General features: G+C 39.9%; 1 protein-coding gene across 4 annotated transcripts in view; it reads left to right on the top strand.

Moving 5' to 3' along the window:
- The window catches only part of SHTN1 (shootin 1), a 61,171-nt gene that overhangs the window by 23,421 nt on the left and 18,006 nt on the right, over nt 1-19,744 (top strand). For all 4 annotated transcript variants that reach the window (XM_072039833.1, XM_027460307.3, XM_072039832.1 and 1 more), the window contains 7 exons: nt 384-552; nt 3,342-3,439; nt 4,430-4,511; nt 6,500-6,594; nt 16,953-17,099; nt 18,353-18,506; nt 19,408-19,513. In XM_072039833.1, coding sequence (XP_071895934.1) covers nt 384-552; nt 3,342-3,439; nt 4,430-4,511; nt 6,500-6,594; nt 16,953-17,099; nt 18,353-18,506; nt 19,408-19,513 — 851 coding nt within the window. The remainder of the gene's footprint in view (nt 1-383; nt 553-3,341; nt 3,440-4,429; nt 4,512-6,499; nt 6,595-16,952; nt 17,100-18,352; nt 18,507-19,407; nt 19,514-19,744) is intronic.

Here is a 19,744-nt window from a genome sequence, read left to right as displayed (position 1 = left end):
GTACACGCTGAAGGGTTTGGAGCTGAAGCAGCTATCAAAAAGGCAGCACAGCATTAAATAAACTTGATAGTTGATTTGATTTACATCTACACAGGGTACTTAATAGTCAAAAGTACCAGAGAGGAATATGTCTTCCCTGATGGAAGAAGGGCATAGTTGAAGTATCATGTTGAATTCAAACCTTTTCAGATGAGGAAGAGGGGAAGTCTCCCATCTTTAGACCATTTTAATGTTGAATGGAACATTTAAGATAATGTCACTTTGTCTTGCTCTTTGTTTGCTAGCAATTTCAAATAAGGGTGAAAAAAGCTATTTTTCTCCTTGCACGGCAGCATAAAGATAGACTAACTAGCTTCTTACTGTTTGCACTTCTGAACTTTCAGCTGAACAAAGAAAACAAGACCTTGAAAAGAATTAGCATGCTTTATATGGCAAAACTGGGCCCAGAAATTATCACTGAAGAGATTAACATTGATGAGGAAGATCCAGCCCCAGACACAGAAGCCAACTCTGGATCATGCAATTCTGTGCATTGTCAACAGCAAATAAAAGGTAAGCGTTGTTGCTGAGCCTACAGCACCAGAGCAGGAGTGCTCTGAAGGATGGCTGCATTGCCCTGGGACTAGAAATATATCTGGTTCTGTGTCAGGCTTCTCAGAGTGGACATCACAGAGTTTCCAGGGAGGGCTGTAAGGACATGGTAGACCTGGAGTGATAGTGCATAAGGTATATGATGGATGGATGTCCTGCTAAGTAAGTTACAGTAAAATGGGATCTACACATCCAAGAGAGCTCAACTTTACTGGGTTGGTAAAAGAAACGTTTCTTTAGGTCCTTAACGAAGTGAAAGGTAAGTGGAAGGACAAGGTCACCTTGGTATTTACTTCAATTGCAGTGTCACTAGTTCAAAGATTGTAAAGCAGGACTCTCCATTGATACTGCCATTGTGTCCCTTTGTATACACAAACTTTGTTCATATTCCAGAGTTCCTGCCAAACAAGCAAATTAAGAAGGGACTGTTGTACCAGGGAAAACACCAAAGCTTGGGAACATGGAAGTACACTGCTATGAGAAGTCTGTGCAATATGCAGAAATTTCTGGTTTCTTTTTGATAGGCTTTTTGTTAATATAAAATTTGCCTATCTTTCTAGTCTAACCCCACAGTGAAGTTACTGTGATTTTGTATATATTTTGCTATATCACAGGGTCCAGAAAAGGGGAATTCCCACATTCTTCATTCTGATACAGAGAGATTAAATACTGTGCTTAAACAAGCAAAAATGATCATTTTTTTGATAAGTTACAGTAGTGAACACTGTGCAAGTACAGCTGTCTTGAACTCAACCTGACCTTGTTAATTGTTGTCTGTTTGAATGTTGTAGCCTCAGTGAAACAGTACAAAGTATCACTGGGAAAAAAAAAAGAAAACAAACAAACAAACAAAAAAACTAGTATTTTAAAAATGTTTAAAAACTAAAACAGTAAACCCCACAGAACACCCAAGAAATAAGATGTCGTATACCCTTTCACATGTACTACACATGTGGGAAAGGAGGCAGAGAATGGTGTGATCCACATCATGCAACCCCTCTGAATCTCAAATAAGATTATGGAGTTCCTCCTGTCTTTTAATGGAGAAAGACATCAAGGATACTGTTAGAAAGGGCAGAGATTCTGGCTGCAGGTCGAAGGACAACATTGTTAGGAAGCAGGGCCAAATGAGAAAAATATTTGAAGAAATGCTCCGCTGTATATGGTCTGTGCCTTGCTGAAGAATTCATTAGAGAACAAAGTGTGGCAGGAGTTGTAAAGGATTTAGAAATCTTGACTTCTGCTCCTTTCTCTGGCACTGTTATTAAATGTTACTGGTCTTATTTCTACAAGTGCTGAGTATTTTAAAAGCATTGGCATCCCATTTGCTAGAGGAAAAAATATTCTGTTCCTGTGCCTGGAGAGAAGTGGGTGTGTGTATGGTAGCAGAGTGATCTGACAACATGTACCAAAAAGCAATAACAAGGCTCTGCCCCACGACTAAGCCAAACTGCATGGCGTTAGTCTTGAGGGGAAAAATCTGGTAGCATCTTGGATTACCTGCGAAGAGTAAGATCACGTGTGATGAAAGAGGCATTTTCAATCTCCCCTTGATGCTCTCAGGTGTTACCCAAGTTGGTGTGGATGTGCTTCCTTCTCTCTATGTTGAGGTTGGTATATGTACTGTAGCACCTGACTTAACCCAGTTACCATAATTTTCAGAATCTTTTTTTCCATTAATTTCACTGGAAAGCACACATCCATGAAATGGAAGGTTTGGTTCAAGAATCTTCTGGGAAAACAAGATTTTTTTTTTCCTTTACAATGTTTGTGCCATTAATTGAGAGGAAGATAAATCTGAAGCTCCTGAGCTGGGAGGAGGAATTGACATTTTGGAGATCTGAAACCAAACAAAATGACATCCAGTTTGTTGTCATCATATGCAATTGATTAGCAACAATTTTCTTAACTGGTGGCTGGTATTCAAAGAACAGCAGTGCTATGAAATACTGGAAGCAGGTGGGGAATGAGAGCACTTACTGAAAGCTAATATATATCAATAAATTTATATTTTGTGGTGTTTTTCTGTTAACCTAAACCTCGATATATTATGTATGCAAACTGATCTCCTGTTAAGAAGTGATTATAATCAAATGGTTTATTGCATTGTGAATTTAATTTATTTCATATTTTGATAATTAAGGAACAAAAATTCTGAGGGGAAAATTACAAGCATTAGCTCTTCCATCAGTAAAGGTTATATTCCGACTCTGTTCACATGTTACAAAGACTAAAAATTGGCAGCTGTTCAGGACAATTTCTTCAGTGGAAACCTCCCAAGTATTAACTGCCTGTTGTTTTGTTTATTTCCCTTGTGACGAGAACTCATGATCCCAAAAGAACTGAAGTACATTATTTTGTTTTAAAGGACGCCTATTAAAAATTGCTTTCTGCTACCTGACTACCAGAGTCTCTGTGATGTGACAGTCTCCTGAGTAGGGCTGAGGACACTCCATGGTGACAGGATCGGCCCCATTATAGCACGAAATGAATCATTCAGAATGCAAATGAAGATGGCAGTGCTGAACAAGGCACATTACCCAACAGAGTAAATCTGAAACTGGAGCCCAGTGATAGATCTGTTACTTGACACTTCTGCGAAGTTCCTAAATTATTAAGGATGTACCTTGAATGCATCTGATGCTTTGCATACAGTTGTTTTGTACTTGCACTGCTCTGACGTTTCTTTTGTTGTTTTCTTCCAAGAATAAAATAAAAATATATTTTTCATTTCCTTCCTCAAACTGCAGAGCTGCGAGATCAAATCATATCTGTTCATGAGGAAAAGAAGACCTTAGCCATTGAACTGGAAAACCTGAGGTGCAAACTTGTAGAAGTAATTGAAGAAGTATGTATTGTACCATGGAAGGCGAGACCACGTTAGCGTGTAGTTGGTACTTTTTGTATCTAATTTTGCTAAAAACACTCAGTTGTGAAGTTAATTGAATACTATCTAATCGAAAGTCCTGCCAGCCTGCCCATATGAGGTACCACTTAGGGCACACATCTAGAAGGGGCCTTCTATGTCAGAGCCCAATCTGCTGCTGTTGCTGGCAGATGATTCTTCATAATCTGTACTAATGTCCGTATTTTCATTATCTCCCCTTCCTGACATCCTCTCAGCCATCAGCCCGCAGTACAATTTTTTCCCCCTTAAACCTATCCAAATGCAAGACATATTTTTGGAGAACTCCCGGTTTAATCACTGTTGCTACTTCATTGAGCATATCCTTGAGTTTAGCCATTGGCAGTGTCCTGTCATGGCAATTAGACCAGCAAATTGGCTTTTTGAGCCAGCAGTTTCATTCCTTCTTGAAAACTGGATAAGCCATGTACTGATGCAAATCAGGACTTAGTGGTTCTTCCTGTCTGTGCAACACTTGCATTCAGAAAGAGACAGCTGACAGCTCCTGAACAATGAACAGAGCCCAGGGAAGGGAAAAAACAAAACACAAATACAACAAAAAATCCAGCAGCCTGTCTATATTAAAGGCAAGCAGTCAAGGGCAAGCTAGTAACTTTTTAACCAGGTGCTATAGTGCCTCATCCTGAAAAGTTCAAAAGATTTTACATTTGTAGTTGTGGCTGGTGCATGCTGTGAAAATGGGCCACGGGAGCGCTGCGTGGAGGATTGGTTCATAACCTCTTAATGCTGTCTGTGATAGGAATATCTAAGTTAGGGTGAAAATTCTTGCTATAACACAGAAAACCCTAACATCAAGCCAAACCTATGAAACAAAATTACTGAAAGTGAAATGCTTGCATTGTGTAATGTGTTATATGCCTTGTGCCACTAATTAAAAGTCTTATTTTTAATTTGTTCTTTATTATTTTCTAGGTAAACAAAGTGAAAGAAGAAAAGGCTGTTTTGACAACAGAAGTTAATAAGCAGCAAAAACTGTTGGAAAAATGTAACAGAGGTGTGTGGTCTTAGCAGGCTTTCTAAACGTTTGAATATTCTGCAAAGGATGTGTCAGAGTTTCTATGTTATAGTTCAAAGAACATGCTGCAGAACAGTGACTGTAGTCCAGATCTGACACTTGGTCTCATTGCTATAGATGCCGGGTAAATACATGGACTGTTCTAGACTGTCTCTGCTCCAGGAAAATGTGCCAGTATAAGTAGCAGGTTGAATGGGAGAATAGGAAGACTTTTTCTCTGTGGCAGAAACAGCAGAATAGTGCAGACACGTTCCCAGTGTTTGAAATTGTTCTGATTTATTTTCAAGTCGTTCCTTTGTGTTTTACCTGCTTACCCAGGGAGAAAAATAAAGAGCTCTCAAAACTTTTCCAAGGATTCCTGAAAGATTTGTTGGGTAAAGGGAACTACCAAGGCTGCTGTTGGATAGCTCTCCCAGAAGATTGAAATGTTTTCTTTTTCTGAAAAAGAACAGCTCCTTGTTTTATGTTTGCCTGTTATCCAGAAAAGATGAGTTACACAAGGTTAGGTCCTAATGTGCTGGCAACATAAAGCAAGATTTTTTTGTATGCTTGAAATGAGTTACTAAAGTGTCTTTTTGATACCTACTGTATTCTGACTCTATGTGGTGCTGTCTTGGAGTTGTGTAATTGATACATACAGTCAGAGTTGGCGAATTTATCTTAAATGTAAGTGTGGTGGTTTCTTTTAGATATCATTTTGAGATGGGCTAGGATATGTATCCTACTTTCTGAAATCCCATGTACTATACTTACCTTTAAAAATTGTTACACTTGCTTCCAAAGAAGCAAGGAATTTACGTAAGATACTGGTAGAAATCCAGTGGCATCACTCTGGAAACGAGTCTTTGGCCAGGAAGAGCTAAAGCTTACTAGGAAAGTGCAAGTGGTCAGTGAGACAGAATTTGTAAACAAAGCTTGGTCTCCTGGACTGAGATGTGTTTGGGATATTTTGGGGGAGCGTGTCCTGTAGTTAGCTTTAGCCACGCATATGAGGCATGCTTTTGTGAGCACAATTTAAATACAGGCACTGCTTTCCTCTTCAGGCCCCTTGAAATCTCTTGCAAAGGGATGTGTCAAACCTTCCTCAAACCATGTAGGCAAATACAGTTGCCTCCGGCATACCTCGGTAGGTTGAGCAAGGCTCTCTTGAGACTTTGATTGCCTTTGCCCAAAGAGGCAAGATACAAGCTGTGGTACTTTGTGTCTCTTACTGAAGCTTTGAGCTTGAGCTCCACCAGAAGATGCTCCCTCTACCTGTAGTTATTCCTTGTCTGGAACAAGTAACTTGATCCTTGGCTCATAACTATTGCTCCATACTGATGAAAATATTTTATATGTTAGTCTATTCACTAATAAGAAGCAGCAACCCTGGAGCAACCAGACAGGAAAGAGTAGGAAAAGTGAAGGAGAAAAAGGACAGAGAAACTGTTCCCTTTTCTGACTGTTCTAGATGCCCAGTTGTCACATCTCAAAGAGCAGTGATGAGAAATAGCAATTCTGTGAGAGTTAACCAGAAAAAAATATATATATATTGTTTAATTCTCATTTTGCAATTGTAAGCTATAAATATTCTTGTATTTTTTTAAGATGGTGGTAGTTAATATGTAGGCTGTAAGGTTTGTAAGAAGGGGGGAAGAAAATCATATCCTATTATAGGCAAAAAACATTCCAAAAGATTTTTCAAGTGTTAAAATACCTGTACGTGCAGATGTGCATGGGATCATGACACATGCATGCACAGGTATAAAGCAGTGTGTATGTTTAGTGAGGTTTAAAACAAAACGGTCAAATATTACAAATATTGTGGACTGTATGTAGAAATGTAAAACTAAGTTACATCTTTGTTCAGGAATTCATGGTACTAGGGAAAAACAGCCTATCTGGATAAATCCAGCAGTACTTTCTTATTTGATGGTTTATTATCCGTTCTGCTTCTAATCCTGATTTTCTTTCATTCTTGTGAACAGTGTCTGTGCTGGCCGTAGAGGAGTATGAAGAGCTTCATGTAAACTTTGAACTGGAAAAGAACCTACGGAAGAAAGCAGAGTCATTTGCCCAAGAGGTGAGCAATTAAGTAAAAGGGATCTCTGGCCAAAACCCTACTACCAACGTAGTTGACTTGATTTCAATTCCTCACTCTCATAGAAATGATGGCTTTGAATTTCCACGTGCTACTTAACTAACATACATCATCTGTGAAATGGATTTACTATTTCAACAGAATTTGTAAAACTTTACAGAATTATCCATGTACTCTTACCTCTGTCTTTTTTAAAAGTTTCTTATGGGCTTAATCAGCTACAACATTTCAGTGTGATAGATGTAGTGATTGGGTCTGGGAAAGATTAGCTGCCTTTCTACTGGTACAATTTAAAGCATTTTGTTTTTCCTGGAGAAAAAAAAAAAGTGAATTCACAAAAAAAAAAAAAGATGCAAAATACAGTATTAGTTGAGGTTTATGCAAGTTTGGCTACTCATTTAAAATGTGCTTTTTGAATAACCTCTTGCAAAGAACATTCTAGTTGTGGAAAGAAAAAATAAAAGAACACAAAAACACAACAACAAACAAAAATAAAACACAAACAGTGCTTCTGTATGCTAAAAAAGATATGAACTCCCAAAGAGGAAAAGAGGTGCTGGATAGCATTATGGAACGGCTAGCAATTCCTCAGATGAATTCTAGCTGGCAATGCTGTTTGCCTCAGAAAATGCTGCCAAACTCTCTCATTCTGGTGATAGACCAAAGCCCAATAAAATTATAAGTACGGTTTTTTCTTCCTCATGCTTTTTCAGTTTGCAGTTTGGATTTTGAGAGCTCTGTACTTGGGTTATGTTTTCAAGCTTTTCTAACCTGTGCCATGTGTACAATATTTTCCTTAGTAAAAGTTGGATTTCCTAAGTAACTGCTTCTTAGGGAACTCTGTTTTTAAAGAAAGTCATTATACATCAAAATTATAGGTAATCATTACTGAAATATTTTAAATAAGGAAAATGTATAATTTCAGATTTTGAAACCAGGGCTGCCAGTAAAGAGATATTTAGCCTTCAGGAAATCAACTTTGTGTAGAGAGCTATTGTGCTTTTTGTTTTTGCTGCCGCCGTTTTTTTTTCCAGTCTCTCTTTCACAAAAAGATATTTATTTGATTACTCCTGTACATCTAGCTGCATTCTCTAGAAATTCTCTAGAAAACTCTACAGAAAACACTGAAAGTGCTTATTGTGTTCCGTGTGTTGTGCTGGCTATTTGATTTCTTTGGGTATGAACAGAATAATATAGCAACATTTTAAACAAAACATTTTGTGGGTTTGAGATAAACTGTATTCAAATTCAAAAATCTGGAAGCGAGGGGTGAGGAAGTCAACCAGATGTTGCTTGTGCTCGCTCGCTCTCAGTCACATGTGTGCTCTTTGACTGTGCCATGTACAGAGGTTGAAGAACTTCATGCAGCTGAGCCAAGGGTACTGCTTCTCTCTCTCCTCGTTCCACCTATTGCAGCTCTTCCCTGTTCACCCCTTTGTAAGGTCACCGTGTCGACCCTCCAGGAAACCCATACCTGCTGTCTCCTGCCTATTGTCAGTATCTGGCACGTGTTGAAAATGTACTTCAGGCAAAGCTCAAGCAGCTGACATGTTTCTTCCCAAGAGGATAAGAAATGGTAGAAGTGAAAATAATTTACTAGTTATTAAAACATTCTTCTAACTCTGATTTGGGCTGCGGAGGTGGACTTTGCAGAATACTGTTAGAGTCAATTGATGCGAGAAAAAAATCACTCAAAAGCAGTGATTTCTGAAATCAGAGACTGTATGTACAGTCTCTTCCAGACCCCACTTTTACAGAGCTCTGGGAGAAGCCCAAATTCATCTGTGCAGAGCTGGACACCACCCTTGGCCATAGCTTCAGTGGTATTGGGGCATTTAGATTTTGGTCAAAGGTTCACTGTGGTGTTTTGTTTTTTTTTCTTTTCAGAAATAACAATGAGACCTGCAAATTTCAGTAACAGTATTTAAGGTAGACGTGTTTATTAGCAACTAAAGGTTTTTAGACAAAATGTTTTTTTGTTTAAATGTTCATTTGGGTTTTCTTTCAAGACTTATCGGTCTGTGCAGGCATTCATTTTTTTTAGCAGTTTTTGTTGGCTGTGGTGCCTGCAGAACTGCTATTTTCAGAAAATAAATTTGTAGGAATTAAGCATATTCATTTAGCCTGCATTATTACAATATCTATTTTACATCTCTTACTGCTGCTTTGCTTTTTCTTAGTAAGGAAGTGGGGAACAATGACGTGCTTCTGTTCATTAACTGGCAGTAGAAGATTGTATGTAAAGGTCTTACATCTCTCAGAAAAGAGTAATTTATAATTGCATAGTTAATCTGGTTTTCAGGTCAGAAAAGATTATTATCTGATACTCTGGGCCCAGAATGATGCTTTTGTTCAGATTCATAACTACAATATTCAGACAGCTACATGTTTTGAAGGAGAATATTTAAGGTATTTTTAGTATTTGAATAACAAACCAACAGGCAAACTGTCAAGTACAATGTCAAAGAAATCCCGGTTATTTATGAACAAGTGCATCTCTTTTCTTGTGTGTGTGTGTCATTATTTATGGATGTGGAAATATTCATAAATGAAATATGAAAATATGGGCTGCTGTTGTGGCAGACTGACAGTGTAGTGCTTTGGCTGCGGCTTTTCATTCTTTGAAGTCCTTCCGGAGGCTGATAGGACAGTGAGCTTCAGGCCTGCAGTAGTCTTTCCTTTGTGTACCTCTTTTCCTTTTGTGTCATGCAATTCAGAAAGATTTATGGATTATTATTATTATTTTAATACAGGAGTGTGTGACTACAATGCAGCTGCTCCATTGTGTTTGGGGAAATGGCAATGTTTTAAATTACTTTAAAAATCTGTGATCGTTGGCCTGGCTTCCCAGTGCAAGGCTTTCCCTGGCCTTCTGTTTTCTCTGTCCCTATAAAATGTTCCTTTGAAACACAAAATCCCGCTGGATTTTTGCGTGAGTTGTGTGGTTTGTTGGGACTTTGTTGGGAGGACTTTGAGCAAAGGGAACACCCTGTGCTGGGTGCTTTGTGCTTAAGTTACCTGGAGTGCTTTGAGTAAGGAACCAACCCCTGAGCAGTGCACGTGCCATGGGACTGCTGTGGTGTAGTCTGTAGAATAGCACATTTTAGCATGGTGCATTAGTTCAGGGTATCTCCAACAGCCTAAATATGGACTTAATGCCTACAGGCGGTCTTGTTTGGTGGGGGGCACGTTGACTTTTTCAGGGCTCAGGCATCTGAAGCCTTTCCTGCCAGGGACGTTGGCCATGGGTTCAGATCAGCCCCCTGCTCCTCACTGTGACCTCCTGGGCTGCAGCTGGAGGAGCCCACGCGAGTGGCTGGCTCAGGCATTTCCAAGTGGTGCCTTTTCCATCCTGTGCTTCTGCAGGAGGTGAGGATTTGCCCCAGGATGTGAGCAATTGGGAGTGCAGGTGTGAGAGAGAACAGGAGGTGAGCGTGTGCAGGAGCAAGTGCAGGCGGGGGGGAAAGACAGGGAGAGAGAGGGAGCAAGTGCACATGGGAGTGAGAGAACACTTGAAAATCAGAGCTTTTGATTAAAAAAAAAAAATCAAATACAGCCTTAATTATAGTCATGCTGCTGGCACCACCATAATATATATTTAATTAATCAAAAATGATCCAACTTCAAACATTAGAATTCGTGCTCTTTAGAGGTTCTAAAGAAACTGAGTAAATATTGTCAGCCGTGGTGTGGAGAGGGGGAAGGAAAAAGAAAGAGGGTTTGAAGTGAGTCACAATCCATTGTGAAAGGTACAGGAATCTGCATAAAAGAACTAAATAAATAGAGTGTGTAAGGGGCGGGGGCATGGAAAAATCTGTACCTACCTGAATAAAACAGGGTTGTTAACACAGGAATCTTGGCAAGCTTAACTAGAATTCTAGTGTCATGTTTTAAGAGACACTTTAAGATCTCTCAGCTCTTTGTAGAGCAGTTTATAAGCAAACAAAGGAAGGCAGAGAGTATCTTGAAGGCCATCGCAATAATATAGAGGCTAGCCCTGAAAAGCACTCTTCCACAAAGATGAGCAAAATACAATACATTCAGCCAAAGCAAGCCAAAAGGGGTGGAACACAGTGCAAGATGTAAATTGAAAGTCTTAGCGATGTGAAAATCCCAGGAGTTTAACAAAATAATCTGGCATAAATGGTTTATTAAGCATACAACCTGCCTTGCAACAATATTTTGTAAAGTGAACAGTTTATTACTGTCGTGTGTGCTGGCATGGGGACAACCCCTGCACCTAAAATTACTCTGGAAACCTACCCGAGAAGAGGCAGTGTGCTCTCAAAGTTAGTGGTGAGCCCCTGTTTTCTGTTCCCTGAATTTTGGATGAACAGAAATGGAGTGTTGAGCTGTTAGATGACATTTTAGGGTTCCTCTCACTTCTGTGACTAGCACAGGCTTTTTTCAAATCACACAACCTGGAAGAAATGAAGGGCTTCCCAAGTGTTTATGGTTATCTGTGAAATATTTTGCGGGTTGAGAGGTTGCATGCAAAGGAGCTGTCATCCAGATGGGTGGAAAATGGAAGTGAGTCCGTAACGTGCATCGTTCCACCGTCCCCCTGACTTCCCTGCAACTCTCAGCACTTAGGGATGCATGCAAAAAGTAGACTATGCCTATGTCTGTGTTTGTACGTATCTATAACACAATAACATCTTTGCATTTCAGTTGCTTACCTCAAAATGTCCCTATCCCTTACCTGTGCCAGTTCACAGCTGACATATTACTGGGACTGAATCTTCCCATGTTGATGATAAAAGGTGGCTGTTATTTTATAGGAAAAATTACTGTCCTTCTTCACAGATGTCTGCACTGCTCATGGGGTTGTGTGCTATGAATTTTGTTGTCTCAATGACTTGTGCTAGACATGAGCTCTCAAAGAACTCTTCATTAGATGCATTTGTGACCTTAGGGGTTAATTTGTGAGGACTTCTGCATTAACGTGCTACATCTGTGAGGGCATACAGCAAACCCAGCACTCATAGAGCAAGTCTGTGCTTACAAGTAGTGAGCTCTGTGCATCACCAAGAATAGCTGGACAGAAACTGGTGGCTGAACGTAATTAATTTGCAGTCCAACTGATTGAACTGGAAATAATAATTAGAGAGACATGGTAAGTGGTTAGTACTTGAAGTCTCCTAAGCTTGAATGCTACCACTTTTGAAGCGTGATGCAACACTAATACGTTTCATCAAGCTTTTTCCCAAGAACAGGCTTGTGAAATGGTAACAGATGTACGCTCTAGGAAACTCTCTCTTTGGTCTTTCTCTTTGTGTGCGTGTGTCTGTTCAGGCACTTACTCTATCGGGGAAAAAAGTGAAGAGGTTTCCTCCTCTTTCATGTGGTGTGTGATCTATTTCTGAGTATATTAGATGGTGTCTAAATGCTGTAGGACTGTGAGCCTTATAGCATGTATTTCTGTACTTCTACCATGGCAAAAAGAAAACTGTTAACTATGGGAGATTAGAAGATGATAAATAAGTAACGTAAGTATGAAAAGAGAATCTCTTTTTGTTTTCGTTCCTTTATTTTGAGCCTTGGGCAGTTATAGCTCATAAGTGAATAATGCAAGAGTGTTGTAGATTGACAAACCCTCTCCTATGGAGCAGGCTCTGCAGTAATACTGTGTTTTCAAGGAAGTCACGGTGCTGATGAGGATTGTCTTCTCACACTTAAAATACGTGATCCAAACACCTCTTTGGTGAAAAGCAACTGTTGGGCAACAAATAGGGTTAACTCACCTACTCCAGTTCCTGCATTGGGTAAATCAGATCTCTTCAGCCAGAAAACTCGAGGATGCTGTCTTGCATTGATGCGGGTCTTAACAAAAACTATTGTACATCATCTGGAAAGAGAAGAGTGACTGTTGGCTGCTGATTACTGCACATTGCTTAGACCTGTGTCCTGTTTCATGATCAAGTTGGTCAGTTTTCTGTGACAGTTTGAAAATCTAGAGTTAGTCTTTAGTGAAAATCCCGGTCTGTGAAGGTCACAGCACATTGCTAGAAATGCACCGCTGTGGTTTCCCATACGTCATGTTGTTTTTGTTAGCTGTTGGAGCAGTCTTGTCGTTGTCTGATGTCTCGTGATAGTTACTCTCTATAGAAGCAGATCTGAGGCAAGAATATAAGCACCAGATACACAACTTTCAGATCAGAGTAACGCCACATGCACTGAAAGCTAAGCATGTGCTGAAGCAAGTTTTTTGGATGGTAACCCAACTATAGAACCCATTTATTTGGTGGAGCTTTTCTCCTGAGTAGCACTTAGAAACCTATGAACCCACAAAAACACAAAGGCTTTGTAGCTCCTCCTGGGCAAATGTCATTGCCTGATACGCAGCATTGAGTCTGAGTGCTGAGAGAGCATTTCAAGGTCAATGTCCAAACTGTGGTTGAGTTTCTTAACGTGTTCTAATGAAATTTGTCTGTTTCTCAGCTCTTCCATCAAAAAACACTAGCCATTGTTTCCTGCTGTAAAATTCATATATAGTGAAGCTTACAGGCCCAGATGTCCTTCATAATACAGCACCGTTAAGTAGTCACGGCGTTGAAGTGTCTGTGTATGTGTTTTTTCCTGATTAGCCAATGAACTAAAATCCACACGTGGAATTACATTTTGAACCAGAGTACCTCCTGAATTTAGAGCCACGTCGTGCCCTGTCAAGCCATAATCTGCCAATCGCTCTTTCTCCCACATCACACAAAATCCTGCAAACAGCCTTTTCCTCTGGGGAGATACAAATGCCTCGAGCCTTCCTCTCTTGGGGACTTACTTCACTTCTGGACACAAGAATATAAGGCTCCAGGGTATCCATATTGCAAAAGACATTGGCTGCTGTAAATTATGGCACGTGTAAACAGGAGCTCTACCACTCCACAAGGATGATTTGTTGATTCCTCACCAGGGGATGGAGCAGTGCTACCAGGGATTTGACATGAGGACCAGCTGGTCAGTTGTCTGATTTTGTTCTCTTTCCTATTTGAGGCTTCCAAAGTTTGACTCTGCCTTTGAGTCATACCTATCTTGGCAGTGCTAGGTTAAAGGTTGGACCAGATGATCCTAGAGGTCTTTTCCAACCTAAATGACTGTATGATTCTATTGGTACTGTATTTATAGCTGATAATGTTTCCTGTTGATTTTTCTTTCACTTTGTGCTGCCCATGATTACATTATTATAGCAGTGCTGAGGTATTTGGACATTATTCTTCTCTTTCAAGCTGGAGCTAAGCCAAAAATATACAGTGAGTACTCAAATGATTTGTAGGAATGTAGCAACATATGGATATTGTAGCATTCCCTTTGGCCTCATTTTGCTCCTGGGAGAAGTGGTAGTTGGACAGCATCCAGTTGTACTCTGAACATTACTTGAACGAGGATCACGGTTCCCAGGGACTTGACACCAGCAGAGTTGCTTTCTAACTTTTCTTAATGAGGAAGAATTCCTTTGGTAACTCTGCTGTAAACAAAAACCAGCTGCAGCAAACGTTGTGTGGGTAACGGTTAGAGCAGGGCTCTGAGAACGAGGTGTGGCCTCATTGAGGTCAAGGGAAGAGCTTTTATTATTTTCAGGATTTCATCCCCCCTCTCTTTCTCCCTCCCCCGTTTTTTTTTGTGCAAACCCCGCCGATGGAACGTAGCCAAGTCCCAGATTTTCTGCACTTCAGAGCTTCCGTTTGTGAGCTCGGGAAGAGATGTGCAGCTGGTTTGTGCAACCCTTGGAGGTTTTTAAAAAGAAGAGGATAGGTGTAAGTCCTTTGTGAGCTGCCTTTAGTCGCAGTCATGGTTTCAGTAGATTCCCCCAGCACCGACTGACGATTCTCGCCTTGTTTGGGATACTCAGCAGGTCATTGTCTAGCAGGTGCCAGGGTCGGAACGAATCCATCAATTGGTTAAATTCCACCTGGTCTAAATAATCCTGTTAGTAGCTTTTTTTGCCCTTTCAGCAGTTGCTTTAATTAATATTCAGGGTTGTGACTGCTGAAGCAAGAAGTGACTGCTGTAATTTTGAATTAGAATCACTTCTAAGTGTCTTTTTTTGTCCCGTGTCAAACACACAGAGCAACATCTCAAAAACTTATGATTGACTCATCACCAGCTCTCTGTCTGCTTTATCTGCCCTTATGATCTTGTCTGTTTTGTCCTTTCCATTTAGAATATGCTGGTACTTCAAGTTACAGGTGTGTAAGTAGCTCCTGGAATGGGTGGGACTTCCCACTGGAGATTGGTTCCCACATATCTGATTGCAAAATTAAGTTAAAAGGTATTTGGGATTTTTTTTGGTGGTGAAGACCCTTTCACATTTATTGTAAGCAGGGACATATTCACCATATCACGAAAGAAACTTTGAAGTGATTGAAAAATGCAGGACTCGTGAAAACTTCCAAATGAAATGGTTTCATGTAGTTCTTCAAGAGAACTTCCTACATTTCCTTCTAGAAAAGCATGTAACGAAGTGAGTGTGTGTTTTCTACACTTGGTGAAGTATCTGCTGAAGTCATTATGTGTGATTTCCTTTTGTTTTGGTAGGTTTCAGCTCCTTCCAGCTGGAGCATCCATGTTCTGCTGGTCTTAGTGACAGAAACATGGGGAAAAAATCTGGAATTAAGGCCTCAAAATACTTCTCCATGTCAAAATAAAGAAATAAAATGAATAAAACACAGATTTTCACGTTGCTTTGAAAGGTCAGTGTAGATAAACTGTCCAGCTTGTACAAAGGTGGCTTATAGAGAGAAGTTGTTTCTTTCAGAGTTAAATAACTTTTTGACTGATTTAAGAGGTGACAGGAGGCTTTGATACAGCATTGAGCTCTTTAGTGGGGATTAGAAAACAGGATTTAGGAGGGTAACTGAAGAAATTGGGGTTATATAGTCTGGAGCAGAGGACGCTGAAGGGAGATGCTATTGTTACCTGGAAGGTGTCAGTCTCTTTCTCAGGTGACAACTGATAGGACACAAGGAAATGGTCTCAGGTTGCACTAAGGGAGGTTAAGGTTGGACATCAGGAAGAATTTCTTCACAGAGATGGTGGTCGGGCATTGGAATGGGGCTGCCTAGGGAAGCTGGGGGGGTTCCCATCTCTGGAGGTGTTCACTGTTTCCTTTTCACTGATTACTTCCAGTTCTTATTACTTCCCTCATGGCACTGCTTTGCCAATGAGTGTTCACTATTGGTTTTATTCGTATATAGACATCAATTGAGTCAACATCACTTGACTCTTCTTGGCATGCAGGGTCAAGCAGGATACGTTGTGAGTTCAGCACAGGCAGGGGGCTTCTCGTGCTGTACTGCTAGAAAGCAAGCTGCTTTCTAGAAAAACTCTCATGGAACTTTTGTGTGTCTAATATTTTATTTTAGAACAGTGCTTCAACAGTCTGAGGGAGTCTCTGGCTGTTCTCTGTTCTCCTGCCAGAAGTGGCACGCTTTGCTGGCCTGTGCATGCTCATCTGAAACGTCAGCACCTTCTGCTGTAACAACAGGAACAGGGCCCTGTGGAAGCTCGTGTTGCTTGGCGGGCACCCGTCTACCTGAGAGACAGCAGGATGCAGAATAAATTCACTGAGTAATTTTTGGGTCAGGAAACTTGTTTTGTTTTATTTTCTCCAAGTTCCCAAGCGTACTGAAAGAAGCAGATCTCAAGGAAACTGCACATGCTGATAGCCTCTGCACCTCTCAGGTGAAGCCTAGAGAGAGGTGTGATATTCGTGTCAGCATCATGCTTCTAGACTGTTGGATTTTTTTTTTCCTAATGTATCCATTCCCTGCATCAAAAATATAACCAGTAAAGAGAAAAGAGCACAAGCATCAGAAATAGAAGGCTGAAATTGATCTGAAATGCCTTTTCCAAGGGTGAGTCTATACAACGATTACACGAATATGGACTGAAATTCATTTCCTAAAGGCACATCATCATTCACATACCCAGGTAACAGTACAGTAAGAGGGCTTTATGCCAAGGCTTGCAGATGTGTGTGAGGAGATGTCTCTGAATTCACAAGCTGTTTTTTTAATCTTTCCAGAGCTCCAGAGTAGGATTATTCACGTTTCCAGGAAACAAAATTCAGACATGTATTTAAATTATTTACGCTGCCAGCGTGGAAGTAATAGAGGTGTTGCAGTGCGTTGTTCTGATTCCTTTCCATGTGAGATCAGCTCATGTAAATTTTATTCTCAGACTCCTTTTCCCCTTTCTTCTCACCATCTTCCTTTCCACCCATACTATATTAATACAGCATTAACTTCTTCGCTTTCTTTCCAGCTGCCTTTTTTCCCCCCAAAGATAGCTTCAGACTTTGCCTAACTATTGTTTTTGTTTGGGGGTGGGTTTTGTTTTGGCAGATGTTTATTGAACAAAACAAGATGAAAAGACAAAGTCAGCTGCTTCTGCAAAATGCTGCTCCTGATCAGCAGCTTTTGAAGGCTTTGGATGACAATGCTAAGCTAACCCATACATTAGAGGAAGAGAGACTTCAACACCAACAAAAGGTAAAACTAGGTTACTTTTCATCTAATGCAGAAATCTTTGACAGCCTTCTGAATTTAAGGACTGCTATGAATTGTCATGGATTTGTGGTTAGGAATTATTTGTGATTTTGACCCCTGGAAGAGTTTACAGTCTAAAAATTAAACTTCAGAGAAGATTGTGATTCCCTCCTTCTGGGTCACTAGTAAGACATGAGTATAACAACTGAAGGTTTTCCAGCTGGAAGGCTCTGGTTTTGGGAAGTATTTTATTCTGGATGCTTGTAAAGCAAAAGCTTAATTATAAGCATTAAGTGAAGTGGAGAAGAGGTGACAGGACAGGTGATGTAAACTAATCATAGGTAGGCAGTTCACATTAGCAGTCTGGTCTCTTGCTAAGGAAATGCATTGCATGGAACAGCCAGACATTGGAACAGAGAAAAGCTAGGTAAAGGCTGCAGGATGTCATGATAAGATCTAAATGAAAATAATCTTTGAAACTGGATGCCTAGATCAGTCTTTAACTGGGATAAATCGTCATTGCTTCACCAAAAGACTGAAATTGAGTTTTCACTTAGCTGTGAGGTCTGTTCTTAAATCTCTGGTAATGGAGTGCTAGGAAGAGGTACACCATTCCTGGGCTTTTAGGAATACAGTAGTATTAAGACTGTGTAATCTCATATGCTTCTGAATGGGTATTTTGGAAGAATAGTTGCTTGTTTATAGGAAACCTCTGTATCTTTGGCTCCTTGATGTCTAGAGCAAATTATATATATTTAAGGAGTTTGGGGAATTATTGCTGCCTCTGATGCTGATGTTCTATGCTTTACCCATTGACATCTGCGTGAATTGAGACAAGGGAGTTTAAATAGCCAAGCTATCAGTGGAAGCAGTCAGTCAGAGAACACAAGAGGCAATATTCTCGAACATAAGTGGTAATATTCTCATGCTTCAAATGAAGAAATAGTCAGAAACAAAATTAATGTGTTAAAAACTCCTTAAAAAGAAAAAGGGAAAGACTTACAGCTGAAGTACTTTGGTCTAGAAGAAGTATTTTAAGAAGGAGATAAGAGAATTTAGGGTTAGAATAGAAAATTCTGACATTTCTCAGAAAAATCTGTCTAGCTCTTATTCAAAATTTGTCCTCTGTCCAGAAGTTGTAGTTCATTCCTATACTGTAACATCATGTTCTCAGGAATAACTGTGCCTAATTTGTTAAAAGGAAGGACAAAACCCACTTTTTTTTTGTAATTAATGCTATTGTTTGCTAATTGTAGATCAAAGAACTGGAAGAGCAGCTGGAAAATCAAGCACTGCATAAGGAGATCAGTCGTCTTAAACAGCAGCTAGAACTTCTAGAAGAAGATAAAAAGGAGCTAGAGCTTAAGTGTCAGAGCTCTGAAGAAAAAGCAAGAGACCTAAAGCATACAGGTAAAATCATGTAGGAACTTCCATTTTAAAACTACGATAGGGTGTGTACGTGGTACATGTCTAACAGAATTACAAGTTGTGTTTGAGACACAAGAAGCAACAGCTTCTGTAGCTGGGATCCAGACGTGTGCTTCACATGAGAGGTTCAGCAGTTGCCTTCAACCACAGAACAGTCATGTGTAAAATGCATGTGAAAGAATAACCTTGTGAAGTTCTGTAAGGTATAAAAATATTGTTCTTAGCCTGCCCCCAGTCTTACAGCTGGATACGTGCATCTGAATGGGTTTCTACATGAAAGAATCGTTCATATTCATCCAAGATGTATCCTCTTTCCTAGTTTTAAAAATTAGTAAAATGGAATGAGAAAAATTATTTATTTATTGCTTTGTTTTTAAAACTGCTTTTTAAAAGGGGCACTTGTGTGTGTGTCTCACTATAAGGAAGGCCTATTTTTTATTTTGATTTGCCTTTATTCAGCTCAAGGGCTGAGCAGGTGCTAGTTTATGATAGCTGGTGAGGAAAGCATCTGAACCCCTGTCAGAGGAGGCCAAAATCCCTATCCTTAGATAAGACTACGCGTATAACCATGCTTTTCTGAAACATATCCTTAAGAGCAGTATTATCTTTTAAGCTTGTTGGCAGTGTTGCTTGTTGTTTTGTGTTGGAGCTTTACATTAGCTAAATTTAAGAATATGTCTAGGCAGGTCTATGAGTTCTCTCAGCTGTCTTAGAAAATATGTTACCCAAAATTGGACTTCCTGGCAATTGAGTAGTTTATTTTGTTGGTTAATTAGTAGCTTTTTTTTTTTTTTTTTTTCGTGTAAGACATCAGAATCACTTTTAGAGCAGATGTGAGAATCAGAGAACTGACTCTTAGTCTTTTTTCATTTCTCTTGCACAGTTGATGAACTTCAAAAACGAGTACACCAGTCTGAAAATCCTCCCCCTCCTCCTCCCCCACCTCCGCCTCCTCCTCTTCCTCCTCCACCGCCTCCTAACCCTATACGGTAAGTGTTTAAATCAAGAGTCAAGCGTTAATGTTCTTTGCTAAAGCAGAATACATCACATGAGCTTACATGCAAGGAAGAAACCTGTCTTTAAATAAAAAAAGATTTTCTCTGTTTGCCTCAGACTACATTTCTTCCACTTTGCCAGCTGGATGCTCTCCTGTCCCACCTGCTAACAGATTTGCACCCTGACCATTCGTGAACAGTGTCTGCCATCACAAGCCTAATCAA

The sequence above is a fragment of the Anas platyrhynchos genome, chromosome 6, assembly GCF_047663525.1.
Source record: "Anas platyrhynchos isolate ZD024472 breed Pekin duck chromosome 6, IASCAAS_PekinDuck_T2T, whole genome shotgun sequence".
NCBI lineage: Eukaryota > Metazoa > Chordata > Aves > Anseriformes > Anatidae > Anas > Anas platyrhynchos.
Note: the sequence above shows the minus strand (reverse complement) of the source record. Positions and strands in the feature narration are given on the sequence as shown.